We start from the raw sequence: 25,412 nt of genomic DNA, 5'->3' as shown, positions 1-25,412 counted from the left end.
CTCCACAGACTTCAATGTGATGTGTACATAATATGTCACTCCGCTAAAAAGCAACAGCAAGCCGATATTACACACAGTACAGTACAATAAATTACATGTAGTACCGGTAGTGTACGATCTCAAACTACTACACGTGGACAACTTTGTCATACATTTGTCGCTAACTGATTGGGCAAATTTGCATGACGTACTATGTAGCGTAGGTCATTAGGCCAACAAAATGGCAGCCTCCATCGGAGTATATTTTGGTGGTACAACGTCTTGTGTAGCAATAACCAAAGTAAGTGATTTATCAAATACTGGCCTTATAAGTCATAAATAAACATGGAGATTCTAGCTAGTTTGCGTTATTTTTTGTATGGACTGGAAAAAATAGAACCGAGCTAGTCATGCAATGCCTCGCACGTGTTTAGTAAATCTTTAGTCCCACGTATCTCGTTTTGTGTACTTATGATATTTACAACTGGTAACACTGGCTGTTAGTCATGGTGTATAAATTTAAAGGCAGTGTATACAACCACACGCGTGTGTCTTTACCATCCAGCCACACGAGTGTGGTTGTAGCCATGGCCCTAGTTGCTGGATACAGCCACACTCGTGTGTATAATGTACTGTACTATGTACATATCCACAAACGCGTAGCGGGAATGTTGTGTGTGGCCGGCCACATCAACACGCGATCATGCAACACTGCAAAGCAATGAACATGAACCTGCCTCCTAGATTATCACACCATCTAGACAAATTTACTTTTTTTTCATTTTTAACTTTATTCTCATTTTCTTGATTTGATGAGGTAAATTCAAAGTTACAATTGATTTTGATACATCGTGTCGTTATTGAGACTTCGCCTTCGTGTCGTTCGTTCGGGTACTCGCAAATCGCGCATCCACGATCCAGCGTACACAGGCAGCCGGCGCGCGAGTCCGGGTCCCTCCTGGGGCAGGCGGCGGCACAACTGTGCTGGCTAGGCTGCAGCTGCACTGAGCGATCACTGGCACACCACCAGCAGTTTAGCGATGTCAATCCAAAGTCCCCCAATTTAGCGGTAGTTGTAACTTTGCTATTAATTCTAAACCCATCATATCAAGCAAACAAGATGAGAATGGAGCGAAAAATATATTTGTAAAATAACAATATTAAAAGGTATGAAAATGAGGTTACTTTCATCACTTTGTGAGCAAGCTGATTGTGTGGCGTTTACGTGTTTGACATGCACGCACGGCGATCATCTTCTCCGTACCGTGTGTGTACATTGTATACCTATGTACATGTACATTACACACGAGTGTGGCTGTATCCAGCGACTCGGGCCATGGCTACAACCACACTCGTGTGGCTGGATGGTAAAGACACACGCGTGTGGTTGTATACACTGCCTAAATTAAATGGTAGGGTGGGACATCCAATTACCGGACGCTTTTTTTTCGTGGCTTTGAATTCCGTACTCAGAGGATGAAATTTCGGCTAAAAATAACATCACTTATTCACAGACTCCTGGAAATTACGAATTCAGCCAACTTATGTCAATTGTTCGCTCCAGTTTTTAGAAAATGTGCTTCAAACATACCCCTCTAAAAAAGTTGTCTTTTTGCGCGGTGCAAAATCGCATTGTATTACCGGACACGATTTTCGCAATGAAATAATCGACATCTTTCGCACCTAGTCCTTGCACCAGAATCACAATTTATCCCACAAATCACCGTACACATTCTCACCGAGCGGATGACAAAGAAGAAATCGGCAAATGAGGTTCAAATTTCGTATTTTACGGTAAAATGTCTGTCTTGAACATTTCGAACAGTTGCCATTTGAGTTGCACGCAATAAAACCTTGGAGAAATCGACAAGTGGTTAGACTCTACTTCTAGTTTACGTGCGCATGCTTTGTCTATGGGAGCTGCACGTGTGGGTGACGAGTTGAGGGCCCCTTAGCGTACAACTATTCCGCATTGTTTGCGTTTGAGGCCTGACGATATATATAGCTACAAATTTCCAATAACGATCAGTGAACTTTCGGTTATAGTATTGGCATCTTCAGCATTTTTCCTGTATGTGAGTGGGATTTTATAGAATTTCAGTCGTGAAATGTGATTCAAACATGTATAAATATTAACTATGACGAGGTGCGGGTCACTCAACTATAAATTCGAGGTGAAATGTGAATTTCTTCAAGTTTTTACATTTTTATGCTGCGTTTTTTTGCGATTTCGGTCCACACAAAGTTCTGTGAGCACGGTGAGGCTAATCTATGATTATGAAGTCTCGCGCGTACAGAATGTCATTAATACGCAAAAATGTGCTTTGCCGGTAATACCCAGAAGCAGAGCTAGAGGGGGGGTTGGGGGGGTTGCAACCCCCCCCCCCCAAAAAAAAAAAAAATAAAAAATAAAAAATCCGGGGACCTTTTTTTTTTATCTTATCTTTTTTTTTTAAAACTTGTAATTTTATTTTTTTCTATTTATGTATTTATTTTATTTATTGTTATTATTATTATTTCTTTTTTTGGGGGGGAGGGGGGGAAGGGAGGGGGGTTGGCAATGACCTCTATACCAAAAATAGTGGCGTTTTAGATGCAAGAAAATGCCATTTTCACACACAGATTTTCAAAAATTCTCCCACACCCTCCCCCCCCCCCTCGCTCGCTCCGCTCGCTCGGGCTCGGTCGCTCCGCTCGCTCGGGCTCGGTCGCTACGCTCCCTCGCATACCGCCCCCAACCCCCCTTTATAAAAAGCTAGATCCGCCCCTGATACCATGGTGTGCGGTGACACCATGCTTGCCTATACTGTAATAGGTAGGCCCCCTAAGTGTGTAGATTCTTCTTTTTCTTCTTCTGATCAAGTCTGCCTCCTTCAATAGGCTGAAGATTCTTGCAGACTGTGCTATTTACATTATAATATTTCATATTATATATATTTCATAATATATCAGTTTATTTACAGATATTTACAAGCACATAGAAAATTTGAAGAAAATAACTAGCCACATTAGTTGGCACTGGCCACTGCACCCACTGTGCGTCAGGTGTGGTGATGCCGATGGATATGGTGATCAACCGTTTGGCGTTAGTCGGTTTCAGAATGATCCCACAGATGGCGCTGCTCCCGATTCTAGACACTAGTGTAGTCTAACTGCGACCAGCAGCCCCAAACGTGTAGCGTATGGGGCTGCAGACTGTAGATTTCAGGATCATGACGGTGTGATGACGGGTAGTAGGAGTAGTAGGCCTATCACGGATAAATATCAACTAAAAATCAAAAAATTTCTTCAATTTGAAGACTTACAGGTGAAGTTGATCATGTTGAAGTGTTGACAACAGGTAACATGCACCCTTTGGTTCTGCCACTAGTCCCTTCTGTTTGAATTGATGACTTAATGTGACTTGGTCGAGAGGAACCTGGGAGAGCGTGAGACTTCGTAATCGTAGATTAGCCTCACAGAACTTTGTGTGGACCGAAATCGCAAAAAACGTGACATAAAAATGTAAAAACACAAAGGAATTCACATTTTACCTCAAATTTATGGTTGAGTGACCCGTACCTCGTCATAGTTAATATTTATGCATGCTTGAATCACATTTCATGACTGAAATTCTATGAAATCCCACTCACATACAGGAAAAATGCTGAAGATTCCAATAGAACCAACAGTTCCCTGATCGATATTGGAAATTTGTAGCTATCATCCTCAAACGCGAACGATGCGGAATAGTTGTGCGCTAAGGGGCCCACAACTCGTCACCCGCGCTTGCAGCTCCCATAGACAAAGCACGTAAACTAGATGTAGAGTCTAACCAGTTGTCGATTTCTCACAAGGTTTTATTGCGTGAGCTGTTTGAAGTGTTCAAGACAGACATTTTACCGTAAATTACGAAATTCGAGCCTCATTCGCTCAGTGGGAATGTGTACGGTGATTTATCGGATAAATTGTGATTCTGGTGCAAGGACTAGGTGCGAAAGATGTCGATTATTTCATTGCGAAAATCGTGTCCGGTAATACTATGCGATTTTGCACCGCGCCAAAAGACAACTTTTTTAGAGGGGTATGTTTGAAGCATATTTTCTTAAAACTGGAGCGAACAATTGACATAAGTTGGCTGAATTTGTAATTTCCAGGAGTCTTTGAATAAGTGATGTTATTTTTAGCCGAAATTTCATCCTCTGAGTACGGAATTCAAAGCCACGAAAAAAAAGCATCTGGTAATTGGATCTACTATCCTACTACCCCTGTCATGATCCTGAATGCTACAGTCTGCAGCCCCATTACGCTATGCATTTGGGACTGCTGGTCGCAGTTAAGTGTAGTCATACATCATGGCATGTTAAGTTGGGTGTCCAACACTTCTCCTATCTCCATGATTTTCCAGCATTCAGCTCCTCCCTCTTCCTCTTCCCTTCTATTTCATCTTTCTCCTTCTAAAGATGTCCAAACATCTTACCTGATTCTCATTCTATTCTTCCTTACCACTCTCTCTGTTCCTTTCTCTACCGTCTCCACTAGTGCAACTTCAACTTCTAGCCCATTACTGTCCTCCACTTTTCACTTTTTGCCCTCTTTACAACCCCCATATGTCGCTCCCCTCTTCAATTCTCCTCTTTCTAGGCTCTTCTGCCAAACAACGATCCAGTTAAGGACTAGAAACATACACATCGTCTCACCACAAATCTTTCTCCCTCTTTCACCATGCAAACCTTCAAACAACACATACTGTATCATTGTTTTGCTGTTGATCTATCTTGTTTATTGTTGGGTTTTTCAGTAATATTTGGGCATCATCACATCTTCAGTGAACAATGCAAAACCGCTGCGCGTATCTCCTAGTCTCATGTGTGAAAGTTCGTTCTTTACGCCCAATGATATAAATAGAGGGGTGTTGGTTTTAAAGGGAAGATAAACCCCAAGAACAATGTGGATTGAGTGAAAGCAGCAACATTAGTAGAACACATCAGTGAAAGTTTGAAGAAAATCGGACAATCGATGCAAAAGTTATGAATTTTTAAAGTTTGGTGTTGGAACCGCTGGATGAGGAGACTACTAGAGGTTATGACGTATGAGTGGACTACAATATCAAGAAAATATAAAGAAAATACTACAAAAATCCATTTTTCATGAAAATTACAAATTCCATCAACTTGATATTGACATATGTTAAGGGTAGCAATTATTCCCCCTGCTTTCTGAAAGCGGTTGGTCCACTGCTCTTTCATAATTCTAGAAAAGTGAATTTTTGTTGAATATCCTTTATATTTTCTTTGTATTGTTGTCCACTAGTAGTCTCCTCATCCAGCGGTTCCAACACCAAAACTTTAAAAATTCATAACTTTTGCATCGATTGTCCGATTTTTCTCAAACTTTAACTGATGTGTTCTACTAATGTTGCTGCTTTCACTCAATCCACATTGCTCTTTGGGTTTACCTTCCCTTTAATGTACTGTACAGTGTCGATGTGTTTGACACCTACAAAGGACATGTGTAGACCTACTATACATGCTGCTAACAGGAGTTGGGTCGCGGGCGCAGCGCGGCGCGGATTGCTGAAGTGAAATTGGCCCAAAAAGCTGTTTGGTGTCTTCATCTAACGGGACACATCAAAAAAGAGTTGATATCGCAGAATGAAACCGATCGAAATATACAATAAGCGTGTCTTCATCAGCCCGAAGTTCAAACTAGCGGGACATTTTGCGGTCTTAGTAAATAGCCCGATACAGCGAATATGCGTCTTCATCAGCTCGAACAACCTGCTTCGGGAAATTAGTCCGAAAATTAACGCATGCGCACTTTGCAATATTACTCTGCCTAGCTCGCGGTTCGAAAGTGGGTTTCCCCGCTCAAAATCTCCTATATCACCGTATGTACGATACTACAACCAGGGAGGTGAGCGGTACAGCATATTCTCTCCAAAGGGATATTAATAACACTACTCTTTTGTCCAGTGAGGCATTTTATATGAAGTTAACAAATTGCAATGTTTAAACAAATCAAAAATAGACACAATCTGCAAGAATCTTCAGCTAAGGAAGAAGTTTACAAAAAACAGCTAGCATGCACGGCACTGAGTTTTATTAGGGAGGTGAGAGGAATCACCTCCCTGATTTTAATGATGTCAACAACAGTAGGCCTATGATCCTGGATGAATACACCGTGCGTGGGGTAATGTACTATGCACAATTACTAGCTTGTACATGCGTTTTCCATTGCCAGCTGGCTAACCAGAAGCGTGGAGGGATTGAGAAAATTTCGGGCTGATGGAGACGCACCCTTTATAGCGCACTATTTCACGAATTAGCGCTCTCTTGTTGTTCTCTTGTTGCTCTCTTGTTGTTTACAGTAACACCCAAATCTTTTTGGCTAGTCACTTCTTGTAAGTAAATACGGAGTACTGGTGAGCTATAGTTGCACCTATGCGTAGAACAACACATTTCTCAGCATTGAAGTCAAGCAGCCAGCGTTTGGACCATGCTGCCAGTTCATTTAGGTCATTTTGAAGAGAGTCACAATCTGATTTGGTGAGAATCTTCATGTAAACTTTAGTGTCATCAGCAAACACTGTATGATTTAATATGTTGTGCAAAATTGCACTCCGGTGCTTCATTGACTGGAGCATGCATGAAATGCTAAACTAATGCTAAGTTCCATAGCAAAAGAAATATTTGAGTTGCCAAAGAACCTATCAGGGAATGAACGGAGAGACTATATTGAGTACGAGCATACAAATTAGAAAAGCAGAATAGTCATTGAAAAAAAAAAATTAAGAATGTCGAAAAATAAAGATTATGAATAAGTATAAGGAATCTCAATCAACATTTTTAGATGCAATGTGTATAATGAATAACCCCTCTGTCTGCTTTGAATCATGATTTTTACATGTAGACCTATCTAACCCGAGGGTAAAAACATATATCTCCATAACAGATAGGCCTAGAGTCATTCATAAACTGTAATGGAGCTTGGATCTTCATTTGTGACACAACACATCTTTGTGGATCCCCATTTTATTGTGATCTTTAATCAACCTTAGTCTAAATGCCAATATATTCAAGAATTCTCTACTCATTTATTGGCGCTAGTGTACTTTTGTGCCATTCCTTTCTAATTTCCAATTTCTCCTGTTTAATACTCAAACCATTATTCTTTGAAAGGCTTAAATCGTCTTTCACCAAAAGCATTTTGCCCAAGCAATGTTTTGATGCATGGCGTACATTCGTTGCAAACTGGTAATGGATATGGTCACTGTTTTCAGTGTGCCTTCCTGAAGACACCATACAGCATTTGGGGGCTAAATTAGCCCCAGTGAGCGGCGCTGCGACACGCCCGTGACTTGACTGTTTAGCAAAAGCCGTCATAGACTGTAGACGACTGGGTACCGTATCTAGATAGATCCAGAATTTCTGGTGTGATAGACACATAGTGCACTTTTAGGTTCCTGAATATATGAAATTCTTTTCTTTTTTTTCCCCTCTCTCTCTCTCTCTCATTGTACAAAGATACATGCAGCATGCTGTTCACTCTCAGGGTGCTCCCACAGTACATCTCCACAACTGTACAATGGAGCACCCCGGGGTTAGTTTGCACCATAAATTCACATGTAATTGTAATTGTGCACCTCAGAAGTAAAGAAAATGTCAAATGATGAATACATGTATGTACTGTGCAGAGGCAAATCAGAGTTTTTATTCAGATATGTTCATTCAAGCCTTCACAATTCAGCAAATGGTCATGACACAAAAACTAAGGCACCAAAAACACCAGTGAGTTGAAGCAAAGGAATGCACATAGCATTTGTCAGTCCAAATCTAGAAACTTGGGGAAAAATCACTAGACACAAACCACACATCACTGAGCACTGACGGTGACCACAGTATTTTATTTATGAATTAGCTGTGTCCTCACTAGTATAGCAGTTTGGCGATGACCTTTGAGTATTGACAAACCAAAGTAGAGAGAAGCGCTGTCTTGCTTTCATCTCAAATCATTTTGAATATAAGCCTACCAAAAATTGCTCTAATCATCATAGCAATGCAGATAAGCACTATTACAAGCGGAGGCTTGCAATAAAGCATTTCAGAGTGTTTGCCAGCATAACGAAACTGTGAGTGTTGATTGAGGAGAAGGTGAAACAAGATGAAGGAGATCAGAGAGAGAGAGAAAGAAACAGTGAAAAGTTGAGACGCTACACTGTCATGAAAACTGCATGGGTGCTGTTGAGGGCACTTTGACTGCATAGATCAACACTTGTATACAGTACATGCATACAGCTACATCTACATGTATGATGGAGATTGCTGAATTGTCCGTACATTTTAGACCAATTTTTCTTTCAATGCTTTTCACTTTGTTTTAATTGTCTTTTCTCATTTTTTGTTTTATTTTTTATTTCATTTTTATTTATGGATTTATGGAGTTGGATGCATGTCATTCCCCTTGACATTGTTAAGGTGTGGTTTTATTTTTCTTTCGTCTCTATTCCTCTATGTGTACATCATGTATGTGCCGGGTTATAATTGATGACACTATACTGAGGAAGTAGCCACCATACTTTCGATTTTCATTTTGGCTCCTAATGTGTTTTGCACTTTGCTATGGCAGGATGAAAAAACTGAAGTTTTGGCCAACGATGCAGGTGACAGAACTACTCCAAACGTGGTAGCCTTCAGTGACAATGACAAGGTATGTTGTGTTGATCTGCTACCAGAGGTTTTATGATTTGATATGCTATGCACTGACATATAGTACATGTATAGTGAATTGAATTGATCATTGTCCGAAAAGCAAAAATGCAAAGAAACAAATTTATATATGATATATTATTTTTTTCAAATACATTCCTTCTACTTATCCATTCTTCTTCACTCTGCTCATTGGGAACAATGAATGACCTTTGCTGACCCCAGGGACTAATGACAGATACTTCCAGGCACCTTGTCTGTGGTGCAACATGTTATGAATTGGCTGATATTTGACTTACACTGTAGATTTTCTGACTTAATGTTTGATTGCATCTTTTGTGCAACAGGGCCCTGATAAATTTGGGGATTTGAATAAGCACTTGCCCTTGCTGGTGCTGGTGGTAGTGTCAGTATTTAATTACTGTGCTATATCTGGCAATATGAAGACCACTTAATTCAAATGATAAGTGACTCACAAAGCTGAAACGCAGTTGTAAGAATCTTTGACTTTCATTCACTGAACAAGGGGTAACCTTTTGAAAGTAACCCACATGTGTAAGATGGAGAGACATGATGACCACACTTTTTGGCTACAGAAATGATTCCAATATTTTTGCATTGGTGATTATTTCTTGGACTTTGTTTGACAGGTTGTAGGGCTAGCTGCAAAGCAAGGAAGATTGCGCAACCCGGTAAACACTGTGATGCATGTCAAACACCTGTTAGGAAGGTCTTTTGAAGATCAAGTGGTCCTAGCGGTGAAGAAGAGATCTGCATTCAGAGTGGTAGACAAACAGGGCCTTGCAGGCTTTGAGGTGGAACTTAACAACAAGAAGATACTCATCTCTTCTCTGGAAGTTGCTGTCCTCATCTTTAAAAAATTGAAAGGTTCATTCTTGTTTTTCCTTTTGCATATATGACAATTGAATCTTGATTGTGGAGCTGCCTCTAGTGAGCAGTAAATACATGAAGTACACTGGGTCCATAACCAATGTAATCCTATAGTTTTACAAAAACTTGTTTTCCATGACTTGAATATATGACAGTAATTTCTCAAGTGATTAACGTCCTTCTACTCTCTTTTTAGCCTTCATTTTGAATCAAATTTCCAATAAGCCAGTTCGTAGTTCCACTTTGTGCATGAGCAGAAAAAGGTCATTTGTACCAAGAGGCAAGTTGGTTTTTAAATTCACTGAGATAAGCATCTGTCATACAATGATTATTCATGCAATCCTTGTAAATGTTGCTTGCCACTACATCCACCTGACAGCAAACCTGGTATTTGGCAATAAGAATAAAACAGTTTTTTAATGCATTCAATGCAAATCAATGAAATGGATGCTTCCCCGACGGTTGATTGACGGACCATTCTGGTCACCTGGTCTATGCAAGTTCATTCATTGTTTGAACACAAATTCCATGAATTACTACGTCGGGCAAGCTTACCGGTACCCATAATGTCTCTTTGAAAACGATTGAAGTGCCTAACCAACTGAGAAAAAAGAAAGGTCATTTGTACCAACGTGCCCATGAGCTAATTATGAACTGGCTTATTGCAGAACATGTCTATATTTCCAATGCAAACAAACTCCAAATCTCAAGTCACCTGAGCAGCTGATTGTACAGTGAAATGTACAGTTTTTCTGTATTACATTTTTTCACATAATGGATTCTGTTCACGGCAGTCATATTTCAAACTTGTTTTTAAAAAAGTGAAATTTCTGAATCTGAGCCACAAACTTGAAAGCTAATTTGTAGCTACCCAGAGATATAAGATTAGTATACCATGCTACTGCAAAAACAAAGAGCTGGTTGAATTTAAGAAAAATCAGACTGTTTAGTTATTGCAATGTGTGATGGGAACTCAATCCCATTTCCTGAAAGCTTTTTATTTTTTTTTTTTTTAGTTAGGTGACATTAAGAGTATATTGTCATATCTATCATGAACAGAAATTGCAGAGCATGGGGGAGGCAAAAGTGTCAAGAGTGCTGTCCTAACAGTACCAGCTGATTTCTCAGGCCAACAAAGGGATGCAGTAAGGTGGGTATCAATGTTCAGTTGACCTAAAGAGGAAATCCCTTCCAGAATTGTATTAATTTCATAAGAAAGAAAAAAAAAATTCCCTACAGAACAGTGCAAAAATTATCAAAATCAGATAAGAAATAAGGAAGTTATGACATTTTGAATTCTTAAAAATTTCTTAGGAAAACACTTCTTGAGTAGTTGTCATGAATATTCAAATCAGCAAGTTAATGATGTCATGCTCTCACAATTTCATATTCATTTCATATACAGAAATGACAAAAATCTCATATTTCAGCCATATAAATACCACACATATTAAAAGAAAGCAAATGTTAACTGATATATTTTGGTATGGGAATATGTTTTTACCTGTATGTAGATAGAAACAAAAATTTGTCAGAATTTCATATTATATACATGAAAAATTGTAAATTGAAGAAATGTGAAATTTCATAATGTCATATCTTATTTCTTTTCTGATTTTTGTTATTTTTGGAACGTTTTGTAGGGAATTTTTTCTCTTTCTTTTAAAGTTTATTAATTTGGGGGTGGATTTCCTCTTTAATGAGGATATCTCCTGTTTGCTTGCTGTAGGTGTATGCACTGTAGTGAAGCTGCCTTTCTTTTCCATGCCACTTTCTGTGTTCAAATGTCTGCTTCTAAGCTTATCTTTTTAGTTGATAAATTCCCATATGTAGAAAATATGACAAAATCCCAACTGATAGCAGAGGATATGTTATTAAACTAAATGGTAAGTAGAGCCTAAAGACCAGCTGTTCTTTCTGTCGAGTTATAGCAGTATTATTTATTATTCATATGTGCTGTATATTATGATAATGTCCAGTGTAGTCCACAACTTGCAAATTTAAGCATGATGCCTGGAAAGAGATCTTGAAATTGTATGCACCACAGGCATCACAAGTATGAATTGCAAAGTCTTGTGCAGCTGGGGTCCAGCACCCTCTCAAGGACCCAGGATTCTCCTGGGTTTTAGGTGCATCTTATCCTTAGTGGAGTAGTCTTGAATAGTTATCAATAAATGAGCTATGATCTGAGAATAAATCTTGAGCATGTTTATGTGAAATTAATGGACACATCTGGCTCTTTGGCAAGTTTTCTATTGTCTATAATGTTGTCATTTCTTTTTTTGTCACACCACTTTAATGTTCAATGAAATTGTTGGCAAGGCATTATGCAAAATTCCTTCATGGACCACCCTGCACTTCAGCGTTGATAAAAATCTGCAGTGCCCAACTGAAATAGACAGTGAAGCAGGATATAACGATCCCATACATTTCTGTGAAACTGGCATGATGGCTGCAGACAATATATTCTTGTGTTTCAGTTTCATTGAGAGTAGTAGAAATGAGCATAAGAAATCATCCAATTTGCTAATGTTCCTGGAAGTTCTTATCATTGTGGGTAGTTGAGAAAAACATGTAAAGAAATATAGCAATATTTGATAATTATGTGGTATTTTATCTTTGTTTCTCATTGTCTATTGGCAGGAAAGCAGCAGAAGTAGCAGGATTTGAAGTCTTACGCTTAATCAGTGAGCCTTCTGCAGCAGCTCTAGCTTACAGCATCGGGGTTACAAAGCTTCATGATCCATGGTATGCCTATATCACCTGTCAGAAGTACAGTCCAGCCTCTCTTATCCGGCCTTCCTTTATCCAGATCTCTCTATTATCCTGATGCCATCTTGCCATGATTGTTTGTTTGTTTGCTTTTTTTCAATCTAATAATTACAGGAAAAAGGGGGATTTTAAACTAAAAAAAAATTTCTACACAAGCTCTCATGAATTACATATTATTTGACAACAAATTTATTTTCATTTTCTTATTAAAAAAAAAAAAGAGAAACGCCTATAATTTTGCACTTATAGCAAAGAAAGAGTATGAGTGTATGCTACCTGCAATAAGTTACATGTAGCTACCATTGGGTAGGCAGCTGCATGTATTAAACATTAAGTCTCCCATATCCAGCCAAATCCCTTTAATATCCGGATGAGCCCTGGTCCTGACATGTCCGGATTAGAGAGTTTGGACTGTAGTGCCATCAGTTATTCTAGATGAAGGAGTGATTTAGTTCACTCATCTTCAGAAACACAAGTGTTTGTAAATGTTCAATGATGATATATGTCAGTGGTGTTTTATTTGTTTGAAGTCTGGATGCATAATCATAATTACATAGTTATAGTTTGGAGGTTAAAAATACTATTATGGTTGACATAACGCATGTCGTTGTGAGCTGGGCCATCCCTTTGTTTGACTTTATAGATGTGCTGTTACAGCATTTGTCAGCTCACCCAGATGTTGTTTTTGTGATTCTTTCCAGTAATGTGCTCGTGTACAGACTTGGAGGCAGCACAGTGAGTGTGTCAGTTGTCAATGTGACAAATGGCCTTTACAGGATTGAGGCCTCAAAGACATATCATGAGTGTGGAGGAGATGACATTACCAGCGCCCTTTCAAGCTTGTGTGTTCAGGAATTCAAGAGGTATGGAATGATACACACCACATTTTGCATGATAACTGGGAGCACAAATTTGATATTGCTTGTATTGCTACTAGGAAATTGTTATGATGTAGTTGAGAATAATGATTCTGATTCAGAAGCCAAATAGGAAGTATTAAAAACTTTACTGTTCATATAATGATGACTGCCTTGAATAAAATAAAAGATCATAAACAAAAACCATTGTGGCTGTAATAATCAGTATGTGCCAATATGTGATTCCTGTGTACATGCAGCACCCAAATTTGTTGATGGGGGAGGATATATGAAGGTGTGAGTTAGTCTTCCATTACTTCATATTCCCAAATTTATAGAATGTATGCATAATTGCCACGTGGTCAGTCCAATGAAATTGTCCCATGTATAGAAGAATCAGAGTAAAATTCCAGCAGAAATTATTTCTTGACTTACCTTGCCCACATCAAACTCTCTGACAAATGTATAATGACCTATTTTTGTCTTGTCCTTAATTGTATTCAATTCTAGACAGTATAGAATGGATGTCAGTGAAAACAAGAGAGCCATGGGGAAGCTATACAATGCATGTGAGACGTGCAAGCATGTACTCTCCACCATCAATACTTCACACATCTCAGTGGACTCACTCTACGAGGGCATTGATTTCCATAGCAACATAACTAGGTAAGATGGATACCCAATAAACATATTTATTATCAATTGTAATTTCACTAGGAAATTTGTTTTTGACTGAACCCTTATTCTCATTCCATGTATATGAGATTTTATGCAACAGGAAGGGTTTTTTTTCTTTCCAGTTTTTGTTCTATTTAGCGACAATGTATAATTATCTGTTACTATTGTCTGTGATGCACATAGATGTTAAGCAAGTGTGTGAAATTGTATACTGCCAATTGTGTGAGCCTCGCCAATACTAGCATCAAACTGCATTAAGATTTTTGATGCCTGAATTACTCTGTAACATTGTATGTTTACTATTATATGCCTCATTTGATGAGTCCTCGCTTCTGATTGGTCCAAGGGCAGTAAATAGTTTTGGCTTTACTGCCCAGAAGTCAGCTAGTGGTTTTTCAAGATGCGCATATCTTGTCGGCGTATCTATATATTCGCATTGTTGCTGTTAATCTTGTGAAAGTATCATGCGCATTTATCTATATTTGCACATTGTGAAATAATGCTGTGTGTAATTTCTCTTCCTGGGAGCGTAACAACCTTATTTCAATGCCTTAATTTAGCATTTTTTTGCTAATTATCTCAAATTAAGAGGGATGTGGTATATGAAACATGAATTGCTTTTTCTCAGGTCACGGTTAAAACTATTTGTCCTCTGTGATTTCTCAGCAGTGTGATTTCTTGACAGTGTTATGCCCAAGACAAATTCTTGGGGCATAGCACTGTTTAGAAGTTACCACTGGGCAAATAGTTTGAACCATGTCCATCAAAGCAGTGAATGTTTGTTTACCATAGCCTTTGAAATAGAGAGTTGAGAGTTTATTTAATGGATGATTTGTTTATTCAAACACCAAATCTGCCCATCTGTCTGCCAGTAGGAATTGGTCCATGAATCACCCATCAGTGAATATTTTTGAAAAGTGTAAGTGTGTGACAATCTTTCAGTAATACCTTTGTACCTATCTGGTTCCTTGCAGGGCTAAATTTGAATCAGTGGTTAATGTACCTCTCCAGAGATGTCTCCACTTAATACCAGCTACTCTTCAAGAAACTGGGTTATCTTCAAGTGATATACACAAGGTAACATGACCAATCATAATTACCTTAATTTGGTCCAAGCAAGTTGTAACTATTTAGACCAGCAATCTCTCGGTCTGAATGCATGGAAGTTGAATTCCAGCTATTACATTTCAGAAAAGATGGCAATGCTGAATCACACAAGGGTTGTTCCAAGGCAGTCACCTTTTTATCTTAATGTGTAGGTTTTATTTCTGCATTTGCCATTGAACACAGTGTATACAGCTCCCAGATATGGCAGTTTTTTGATTGCACAGTCTTCTTACAAGGTGATGACTAGTATTGTAATCTAAGGAAATAATGGTATGACTGTACTTGATGAAATGAAATTCAAATGTTATTATGCACAGTTGTTTACAAGATAATAAGTCCCTAGGCCATGTCAAACCTGAGCATTCAACAAATGATACAGCGTTTGTTATTCTAAATATGACATTTGGCAGGTATGAAATATCTTGAGCTACACATTTCTGTACATATACTTCTCTTTTCTCATTCATTCATGTCTCTGTAAGTGTAATGAACACTATTACGGTGATAAAAACAAAATTAAACAACTGGCAACTTATGAAAGAGTCCTCTTGTAAGGTCACCCATACATCAATCATGATCACAAATTTCAACGTATGCAACCCTGGCCAAAACAATTTTTTTTTTTTTTTTTTACTATGTCTTGCATTTCACCGAGGTGCAGGTACTCTGAATGATGACAATCAGGAAGGCTTGAAATCACAGAGGGTGACATCCTGAATATCATTGATCAGATAGGGATATTATGTTGTGTACATTCAATTATATGTATTTTTGTTTGCTTGTTTGTTTATTTGTTGTTGTTTGTTTTTTTTTTTTTTTTTTTTTTTTTTTTTATTGACAATGATAGGTAATCATTACAGGAGGCTCAACTCGCATTCCAAAACTTCAAAGTCAGCTAAGAGATATGTTTCCTGATGCTGAGCTGCTCAACTCAATATCACCAGAAGAGGTCATTGCAACAGGGGCTGCAGTGCAGGTACAGTACTACATCCTAGCACTTAGGAATCATCTTAGACTGTAATTGTAATTAAAAAGGTTTGAACAGATGTTGGAATGGGTTTGAAGCCTGATTTTCTGATTGCCTGAGTATATTCCAGTTATTTTCACTTAATTTCATATATTTCCAAATTCTCATTAAAATGCAAAGAACAAGGTGGAAACAATAACATTTCATTAGACCACAATATATAATATATGCCTATTCCATCATATCAGATTAATGGTACATTGCAGAAAACAAACCTTTGAATGGTATAGTCAATATCCACGACCAGTATGTGGAATTTGGAGTTTAGATGAGCTATACCAATTTTGTAAACTTCAAATAAGATCACATGATATTAATCATGTGAAGAACTTAGCAGGATGCTGCTAGTAAGATAGTTAACAGGTCATTCTTTGGACTCTTAGCCCCGAATTCACGAAGGCGACACTTGGGGGCCCCATAAAAAACTACGGTCTTTGTCCATGTTTTGAACCATAGACAAGATTGTACCACAATTTGGACCTTAGTATCTTAACCCGTTGAGGACAAGTCCGGAGTATACTCGGGCAAGTGTCTATGGGAAATGCATGTTGTCGCAAAATCAATCCGTCCTCAACGGGTTAAGGGATGGGTCTAAGTCCACAAGATTAATATTTCAAAGGTTCATGGTAGAAGTGTGATGTTCTGGTGCATGCACACTGATCTTCAACAGGATCATTCAGGATTTGAGCCTTACTACCACACTTCATGTACAATGCTCCTTTAAACCTAAATGTACAATTGGGTACCTGACATAAAGCTGAACGACAAGGTAGTTTGCTGTTATGTGTGTGGTGTGAACTGATGCCTAGCTGGAATACTCCCCATCAGGTAAAATAAGTGCTCAGGAGCTGTTGGTTTCATTCCAGGGATTCACATAATGATATGCTGTCAAGCAATTTACATGTCACAGTGTGGTTGAAAGCTACTATGAAAGAAAAACTACACAACAGTAAAACCAGAGATTTTGTGTTCATGACATTTTGCATATTTCGCAAGGAGCCAAGATTCACTAAATTCAAATGCACATGAAAGTTCTTTTCTGTACTTTTATGCATAGAATGCAAGTGGCAATTCGTGCAAAATTCATTCAGAAAAAAAAAACTGTTGGCTGTTATGCACACAAACATTATGCTGCGAATATTTCTTGTTTTACAGTATTATTACTCTCAGTCACTTCTGTCATGACAGCATTCAAGTTCATCAAAGTTTTATCTGGATTTATGCAAAGAAAAATTTTGAACTTCATCTCACAAACTGTTCTTTCAACTTCTCTCTAGGCTGCCTTGTTAATGAGCAGAGATGACAGTGTCTCTTGTAGCAGTAATGAGATACAGACACCATCTACTAGCAAGTCCATTTATGTCAAGGTAAGCTTCACAGACATGCTTTTCATAGAGTTGGTAACTGTTACATTTTTGCAGTATTAAATAGTACTGTTTTGTTTCTGTATGGGTTTTTTTTTTTCCAAAAATACTGCGAGTCTCATGGAAAATACAGTTTTTCCCAAAGTGTTTGACTACACATGTTTGTTGTAGGAGTGTAAAACTGCCATTCAAAAATAAATAAATAAATAAATAAATAAGTTAAAAAAAAAAAAAAAACCAACACCTTTTCAGCCCTCTGGATACTCCATTGCTGTTTACAAGTTTGGCATCTTTGTTTTTGTTCCTTCACCCTAAAGAATGCCCTTATTGCTTTCCACACAAGTCATGATCTTGGCCAGAAGGCTAGTACGGGATTTCTTTAGTGAATAGTTGTGCAGGTATGGATACGTAGGGCCTACATTAAACTAAGTTCATTGTTTTGTGTGCATTGAGTACAATTTAAATTTTCATTTTGTTGCTATTTTTTGTCTCGTTTATTTTTGAACATGCAACTGTACAAGAATAGTGAACCAGTGTAGTATTCATATAAACTGCTAGCTACTGTTTGTCACTGAACAACTTGTAACCTGCTATATGATGACAGGTTATAGATGAAAGTGGGTCCCCATCTCTGCATACCATTGTGCCAAAGCTGAGCTTCATCCCATTGCGACAGCAGCATTACTTCACCATTCCCAAGGAGCAGGATTCCCTCTGCCTACAGCTTGTGGAAGGAGAGCCAGGGTGCACACCAGCAGCCACTACCAGTCTAGGACAGGTATGACCCCAGAAACACCTGTCATACCTGGGGGGCATTTCATGAAGCATTTTGTCCGACAACTTTGTCGGACAAATTTGCTCTCAGCCAATCAGATGCAAGGATTTCAGTAGCTTGTAACAGTTTGTCAGACAAAATATCTGACAAAACGCTTCATGAAATGCCCCCCTGATTTCAGTGTATTGTTATACCACACCATGTTCAAGTTAGCTTTAATAAAGAGATGAAGAAACAAAACAAATGGCATACTGTAAAAGTGGTTTCTTTCGCGGTGGTTTTATTTTCGCGCTTTGAGGTTGAACCGCGAATTTAACATCACACGAAAATGTTTTGAACTCGCCTCTTGTTACAACGCTATTGCGCACATGCACACACGAAGACTCCGCGCAATGTAGGTCAACTCCTGTGTGCGTGCCTACAAGCATATTATAAAGTACTCGAGAGACGGGATTTCAGGTAAGCCTGCATTTAATTTTAATTTCTATTTGATAAATAAAAAAATTATTGGATTATAGTTTGGGTTTTCATGTGCAAAATAAAACAGTTTTTGCCGACTGTGAATTCTCAGATTTTGCCGACCGCGAATTTAAGCACACGCGAAAAAGTCGGCACCGATGGAAACCGCGAAATATCTGTACGCGAAAGAAACCACTTTTACAGTAGTAGGTTCATCAGAATCAGACTGACATCTATAGTCATCACTGAAAGTATGTGAAAAAATAAATTCATAACTCTCTTTCATTGTGTCCGACTTTGATGAAACTTCTTCTGTTCTGTACATGTGATATTAGCCTAGGTTTTAGAGAAATTTAACATGGTGTTGAATTTCACTTCAAAGTGTTTGAGGCATTCTTGAGCTGACATGACATCTGCATCATGTAACTACTAATTGCCGTAAAGTTATTACAGTTGATGATGATACTAGTTCATCCTACTACTCATTCATTATTAAATGGTTTTTACTCTATGTGACAAAGTACATAAGATGACCTGTTCCTTGGATGTAACATTACTTAGTCAACACAATAATGATTCCAAGTATGGTTACGAAGGAGAAATAACCAATTAAAGGGCAGTTTACTTCAAGATACATCACAATCTAATCAATTCTGGCCTTACTGCATCATAGGCATGGCCATTGTTTGTACACACCAGTGCTGCCCTGACATCAAAGACAGATTCCAACTGCTCAAGCTTTAACAGTCCCAATAGAGCTTCATAGATGAGGCTATGTATACATGCATAGTGTTGAATTCATGCTGTACCTCTATCCACTAGATTGCCTCAGATTTACCATAATTATGAATATAATGTTTTTACAGTCATATGAACAAAAATATTTGTAATCACTGACAAGGTTTAATGCATACCGGTTCAATATCTGAATATACCAATGTAGCAAAGTGTTCAATAGATTACAATTGTATAACAATAAGAGGGAGAGGATGTATCTCAGAGTCTCGGCATCTGGACACACTGTTCCTACTGATTGGGCAGAGGTCTTGTCAGTATTATTTCTGCACCAAAACGATTGGCAGAACTCATTGTCCCACACAGTATGCACTGGTAAACGCACATCTGAAATCATGCTGTCAAGTTGTGTTGCCTGCATCTAACATCACAATTTGTGGGTGATCCATGAGAAAGGCAGACCAATGATGACCCCCTTGTCACTCGGAAAACTCTCAATGTTGAGCTGATATTGCAAGATTTGCAAGGACCTAGCGTGACTTTTAAATTACCATGAGCCATATGTCAAATCAAAACTCTAGTATACTTAGAAACATGCTGGGCTTTATCTTTCGGATTGTTTTTTTTTTTTCACATTAAGTTGTCTTACTTTTAATATTCAAATTGTCCATGAAGGCTCACATCAGTAAAAGTAAATACAGAATGAGATAAGTTATAGAATATGGGGATGGGGAGGGGCTATAGGAACATAACAGCAGTGTAATTTTACCACCATATCACAGTCATGAAGATTACTAATTTGTCATTAGTAATTTCCTGAAGATTCTTTGTATGTGAATTACAGATGTGCTCACTCTGAATTGATATATCAAATTGCTTTTTGTGGTAGCATCTTGCCACATCTAACTCATCTCTTATCTTGCTACTCTTTTTACAGATTGTTCTCAGAGACTTAGCCACAGAGGAGCCACAGGAGGGTAAAGTCACCCTAGATGTCCATCTGAAAAGGTGAATAAACCACTCGCAGAGTTTTAACAAGTCACGCATAATTAGCTTTCGTATTAATCCATCTAACTGGTTTTGCAGAGCTCTTCTTAAATTCCTTTGCAATGGTGCATTTCTATCTATGCTGTAGTTCCTTTAAGACATGGGTATCTGTCCATGGATGTCTAAATACAGTCAACCTTGCCTAAGTCAAATTCATAGGACCAGAGAAAATGCTTTAACTCAAGTGATTTTTTTTCCCTACACAATAGAATTAACACATGTGTATATCCATCAAGGGTACAATTCTTCTCTGGCATAGCCATTTTTGTTTTGTTTTGTTTTTGTTGTTTTTTTTTTTTGTTGTTACCTTGTGCGAGGTTGACTAAGGTGAGGTTGACTGTGTGTATATTTGACTAGCTGTCCACACATATGATACAAGGGAAAACGTATAGGAAGCATGCAGTTACAGATAGCGTGTATATACAGTGAAACCCCGTTATAACGAGGTCCGTGGGACCGGCGATATTACCTCGTTATAACCAGTACCTCGTTATAACCGTACGCATCAAAAACAAAGAAAAACATAAGCACGACGTCATAATATACCCAACAATGAAAGTTAAGAACATCCTTTGCGTTGTTATTACACAATTATGGTTCATTATTATCGAGAGAATAAAGGGAAATTATTTGTGAATTAGGCGAAAAAGTCGGGGTTGAAATAGGTTAATTCTTTATTTTTCTTCCGAAAATCTCTTCGCATAATAGTGCACGTTATGTTCTTGAGAAGTATAGGCCTATATTATATTAAAATCACATTGTATAAAATGCGTTGTTTACCGTAACTTGCGAGGTATTTTTACGCTGTTGGTGTCAAGCGGGAATGCGATAATTTCATGAATCATTTCGGCTGTATTCTTATACAAGTATGATCGTTGCGCCCGAAAGGATTAAAATGCGTTGTTTATTTTCTTCCGAAAATCTCTTAGCGTTTTGTACATCCGTTCTTGAAAAATAAGCGATAGGATTGAATTTAGAAGGTTGTGATCCTTTTTACGCAGATCTGTTCCTCATAGACCATTCTGAAAGAAAGAAAATCTTCATTGTGAAATGCGTTGTTAAAATTGTGATAATGAACAAACCCAGATCTATTTAAATTGTTAAATGCGTTTGTTTCTTTTTCTGAACAACGGCTAAGTAGCTTAACATGCGTTATTTAACTATTTTTACGCTACTGTCAACCGGGGAGATCGCGATGATTTCAGAGTAACATTCGTGCGTCGTTTAGCGTAACTTGCGGGGTATTTTTACGCTGTTGGTGCCCAGCGGGAATGCGATGATTTCATGAATCATTTCGGCTGTAATCTCATACAATGTACTGTATTGTCGTTGCGCCCGAAAGGATTAAAGATGCGTTCTTTATCATCTGCCGAAAATCCCTTCGCATTGCATCCATCCGTTCTTAAGAAAATTGCGACAGGATTGCGTTATTCAACTATTTTTACGCTACTGTCACCAGGCGAGATCGCGATTTCATTAATTATTTCGGCTATAATCATACACTCGTATTTGCTAACAAGCAAAAGAACTGAAGTCGGGACTACAAATGGAAAGGATATAATGTTGAGTTGAACACGCATTCCAATTTCCATATTTGCCACGAGTGTCGCTACATGAAAAGTTTTTGAGTGCGTTATCTTTTTTCCCTTGTTGCGCTGTGGTCTGACCTATAACATTACGCACGCGTGTGAAAAGAAAATCGAGTGATTATGTTTAATAATTTAGTAGGAACATCGAATGGTATTAATGTGTTGTTTTTTGCGTGGTTTATTGATATAAAAGAAAACATGGAAGGAACCGTTCTCTGCAAAACGTGAAAAAGACATGGATAGCGTGAATTCGATTTTCAATGTTTCATTTGTCTCGTGTTTGAAAAGCGGCAAGTCAACAAATGGTACCTCGTTATATCCGATCAAATTTCCTATGTTTTTCTTTATCATGATGCGCCGAAAAAGTCCTCGTTATAACCGGAATCTCGTTATAACCGAACTCGTTATAACCGATTCGTTCTGCCATAGGTTTACACGCAAAGGAAAACGGGACCGACGCGATCACCTCGTTATAAGCGGTTCCTCGTTATAACCGAACTCGTTATAACGGGGTTTCACTGTACCAGTACTTTGTATTATGCAGAGGCTTAGCAGTTGGTCTGATGATGTCGATTGCTGATGAGCAATCATGTTTTGAGAAAGCTCTCAGTCAAGCATGCAATAAATGCAGATTTTTACACAGTTAGTTATTACCATCCTATTTTTACATGATGCACTTTGCTTTACAAATGTTTCAGTACAGGGCACTCCTGTTATAACAAACACAGATATAACAAGATTTCATGACCACAAAGCAAAAATTTAGGCCTAAAAATTACAATCATTTAATTCTATGGTGAAACATTCCCTTTAGATATAACAATATATTGGTATTGCAACAGAATACTGCCTTGTTTGAGAACTTTGTTGTTACAGGAGTCGCACGTGCTTCTTGTTATGTGTTTTATTGTTGTCATTTGCCACTTATACTGCAGGGATGGCAGTCTGGAAGTGACATGCAGTGAAAGCCTGTCAGGAAGCATGGACAGTATTCTTGTGCCTTTGTCCTCCAGACCAGGAGATGACCAGGTCAAGAAGGAGTGAAACAATGGTCAGAGGAAGTGATGGACAGCATGCTCATCAGTCATATCGTGCCTTGGGCCGTTGAACTCTTACGATGCCCTGCTGCAGTCAGGGGTCAGCTTTGTTTACCGTCCCTTTCTTCTGTCAGTGCATCTTTTGCACACTGCACCAAACATCAGGAAGTCTGACAGTGGGGATATGAAAAGTTTTGCTGAAGCAAGGTCAAAGGTCACCCACAGACCACCTCATCCTACCAAGCTATGTATTTGTATTTATACAGGACAGAAAGTGCGTGGTAGTGCATTCATTTTGCTCCGAGGTCTTCCTTCCGTCCTGAGTTGAAAATGCAAATTTCGATGAAGCAAATCTCTTATCATCATAATACACAGATGGAAAAAGAATGAGAAATTGTGGAATGGGATGACATAAATTGATATTTACCCACCTGGTTGTTAACGCTTATACTATGCTATGCAGAACTGATAGTTGAGTAAACTTTTACTGCGAGGACATTATGTGGACAGCATGCAGCATGAGGAACATAGTAACTGGATTTATGCAGGATTACGAGTGTGCAGAGTGTTCTAATTAATTGATAATCCCCCTAGGTGGCTTTTTTTATATACTGGCAGAGTTTGAACTGATTTCTTTTTCAATGTCAAAGCCAATAAAAAATATATGACGAGTTTATGCACATAAATTTGCCAGGAGAGATACCCCAAGTGGATGATTATACTTTACAGGAACAATTGACTTAAGAAATGTTAAGTGTCTGATGAAAGTAAGAAAATGAGAATTCTGGACCAGAAAAAGTTTGTGTGATAGGAAAGAGTAAATTGTATTAGCACAAAAGTGAAAATTTAATCAAAATCACTTAAAATTAAGGAAGTTATGAAGGAAGGTTGGTTAATTTGCACAAAACATTTCATGAGCAGTCACATTGTGTCATCACCTCACAACCTGCCATATACAATACAGTTTGTACACAAAATCTTGATTTTTTTTTTTTTCAACTACAATTTTGCCCCAGTCTCAAATCCTTATACAATGTATATCAGAGTGATCACCATTTGAAGGTATTCATCCATAAATAGCATTAATGTTTTACACTTTTACAGCAGAAAATTTTAATTTTTGTCAGTTTTTCTACATGATCATTTGAAGATTGTGAAGTGATGACAGCCAAAATTCACTCTCTTCTTGACTGAAAAAAAAAAAATGAAAGTCTGAGTTCAATCAATTATTGTTCTCTTATCTCAGGAAAAATCAACACATGCTTGGTAGCCACAGACAGATTGCTCAATTCTCTGTAAAATGATAGCCTACTTGTTATATTTATGGCTTACATGGAGGTGCAGTGCTTTGAAATGTGGAGTAAGTTCAAAACTGAAAAGTTGTAAAATGACCCAAGTTTGGTAAGTCACCCAATTGTTTTCCTTGTTGATGAGTGAGTTTGCCATTGTCTCTTCAAAATTAACATTGATTCAAACAAATGTATGCAGGAGCAAACAGACAAACATGTATGGACATTAAGAAACAGGACTCAAACCACTGAAACTCACAAAAACCTTCACCACATTATTACATGGAGGTGCAGTGCTTTGAAATGTGGAGTAAGTTCAAAACTGAAAAGTTGTAAAATGACCCAAGTTTGGTAAGTCACCCAATTGTTTTCCTTGTTGATGAGTGAGTTTGCCATTGTCTCTTCAAAATTAACATTGATTCAAACAAATGTGTGCAGGAGCAAACAGACAAACATGTATGGACATTAAGAAACAGGACTCAAACCACTGAAACTCACAAAAACCTTCACCACATTAACACAACAAAGTCTTCTCTTTATTATTGCTTACATGTGGCATGAAGAGAGCAACCAAATACAAAATGAGCTTTCATCATTACCTGACATAGCACCAATACAAGTTGGATTGTTAAAGGGTGTGTACAGCTCTGGCTGAGGTGAGGATTTAGCTTTTAATGTTTTGCGAGATATTCAGAAACCACTCTATGAGATGTCAAAGAGCACGCAATTCTTAGGGGTATCAAAAGTTTATTTGATGAAAATTGGTTTTGAAATGGCCGAGATATCCAAAAACATGGTGAAACAAAGAGAAGCTAATAAAAGGCATGGCCTGTCGCCTTATATTATTATCACTTTTTGGGATATCACATTTCACAATAAAGCCTAAAATATAAGGAAATCACTATTTTTCTCAATGAACCATAACTGTAGACGGTCTATTTTAGAAACAATTTTATCATAACTTATTCACATTTTGCATATTTAACAATACTTAATATTGATTACACTGATTAACATTTCTATATTGGTTATTTCTATCTCTAACTCACATTTCAGAACTATTTTGAAGCACTAAAGCTGGGTTTTTGATTCACTTGCAAAAGATAAATAATGCCTTTA

At 38.0% G+C, this 25,412-nt stretch overlaps 1 protein-coding gene across 1 annotated transcript; it reads left to right on the top strand.

The window, feature by feature from the left end:
- Positions 1-203: 203 nt before the first annotated feature.
- Positions 204-25,412, top strand: LOC140246203 (heat shock 70 kDa protein 14-like). Its single transcript, XM_072325652.1, has 13 exons — positions 204-280; positions 8,587-8,667; positions 9,317-9,554; positions 10,617-10,707; positions 12,201-12,305; positions 13,031-13,192; positions 13,697-13,852; positions 14,839-14,941; positions 15,819-15,947; positions 17,276-17,365; positions 17,967-18,140; positions 20,269-20,339; positions 22,903-25,412. Exons 1-13 carry the CDS (start codon positions 221-223, stop codon positions 23,009-23,011), a joined length of 1,569 nt encoding a protein of 522 aa, XP_072181753.1. The 5' UTR covers positions 204-220; the 3' UTR covers positions 23,012-25,412.

The sequence above is a fragment of the Diadema setosum genome, chromosome 2 (assembly GCF_964275005.1).
Source record: "Diadema setosum chromosome 2, eeDiaSeto1, whole genome shotgun sequence".
Taxonomy (NCBI): Eukaryota; Metazoa; Echinodermata; class Echinoidea; order Diadematoida; family Diadematidae; genus Diadema; species Diadema setosum.
This window is presented reverse-complemented; position numbering and strand designations above follow the sequence as displayed.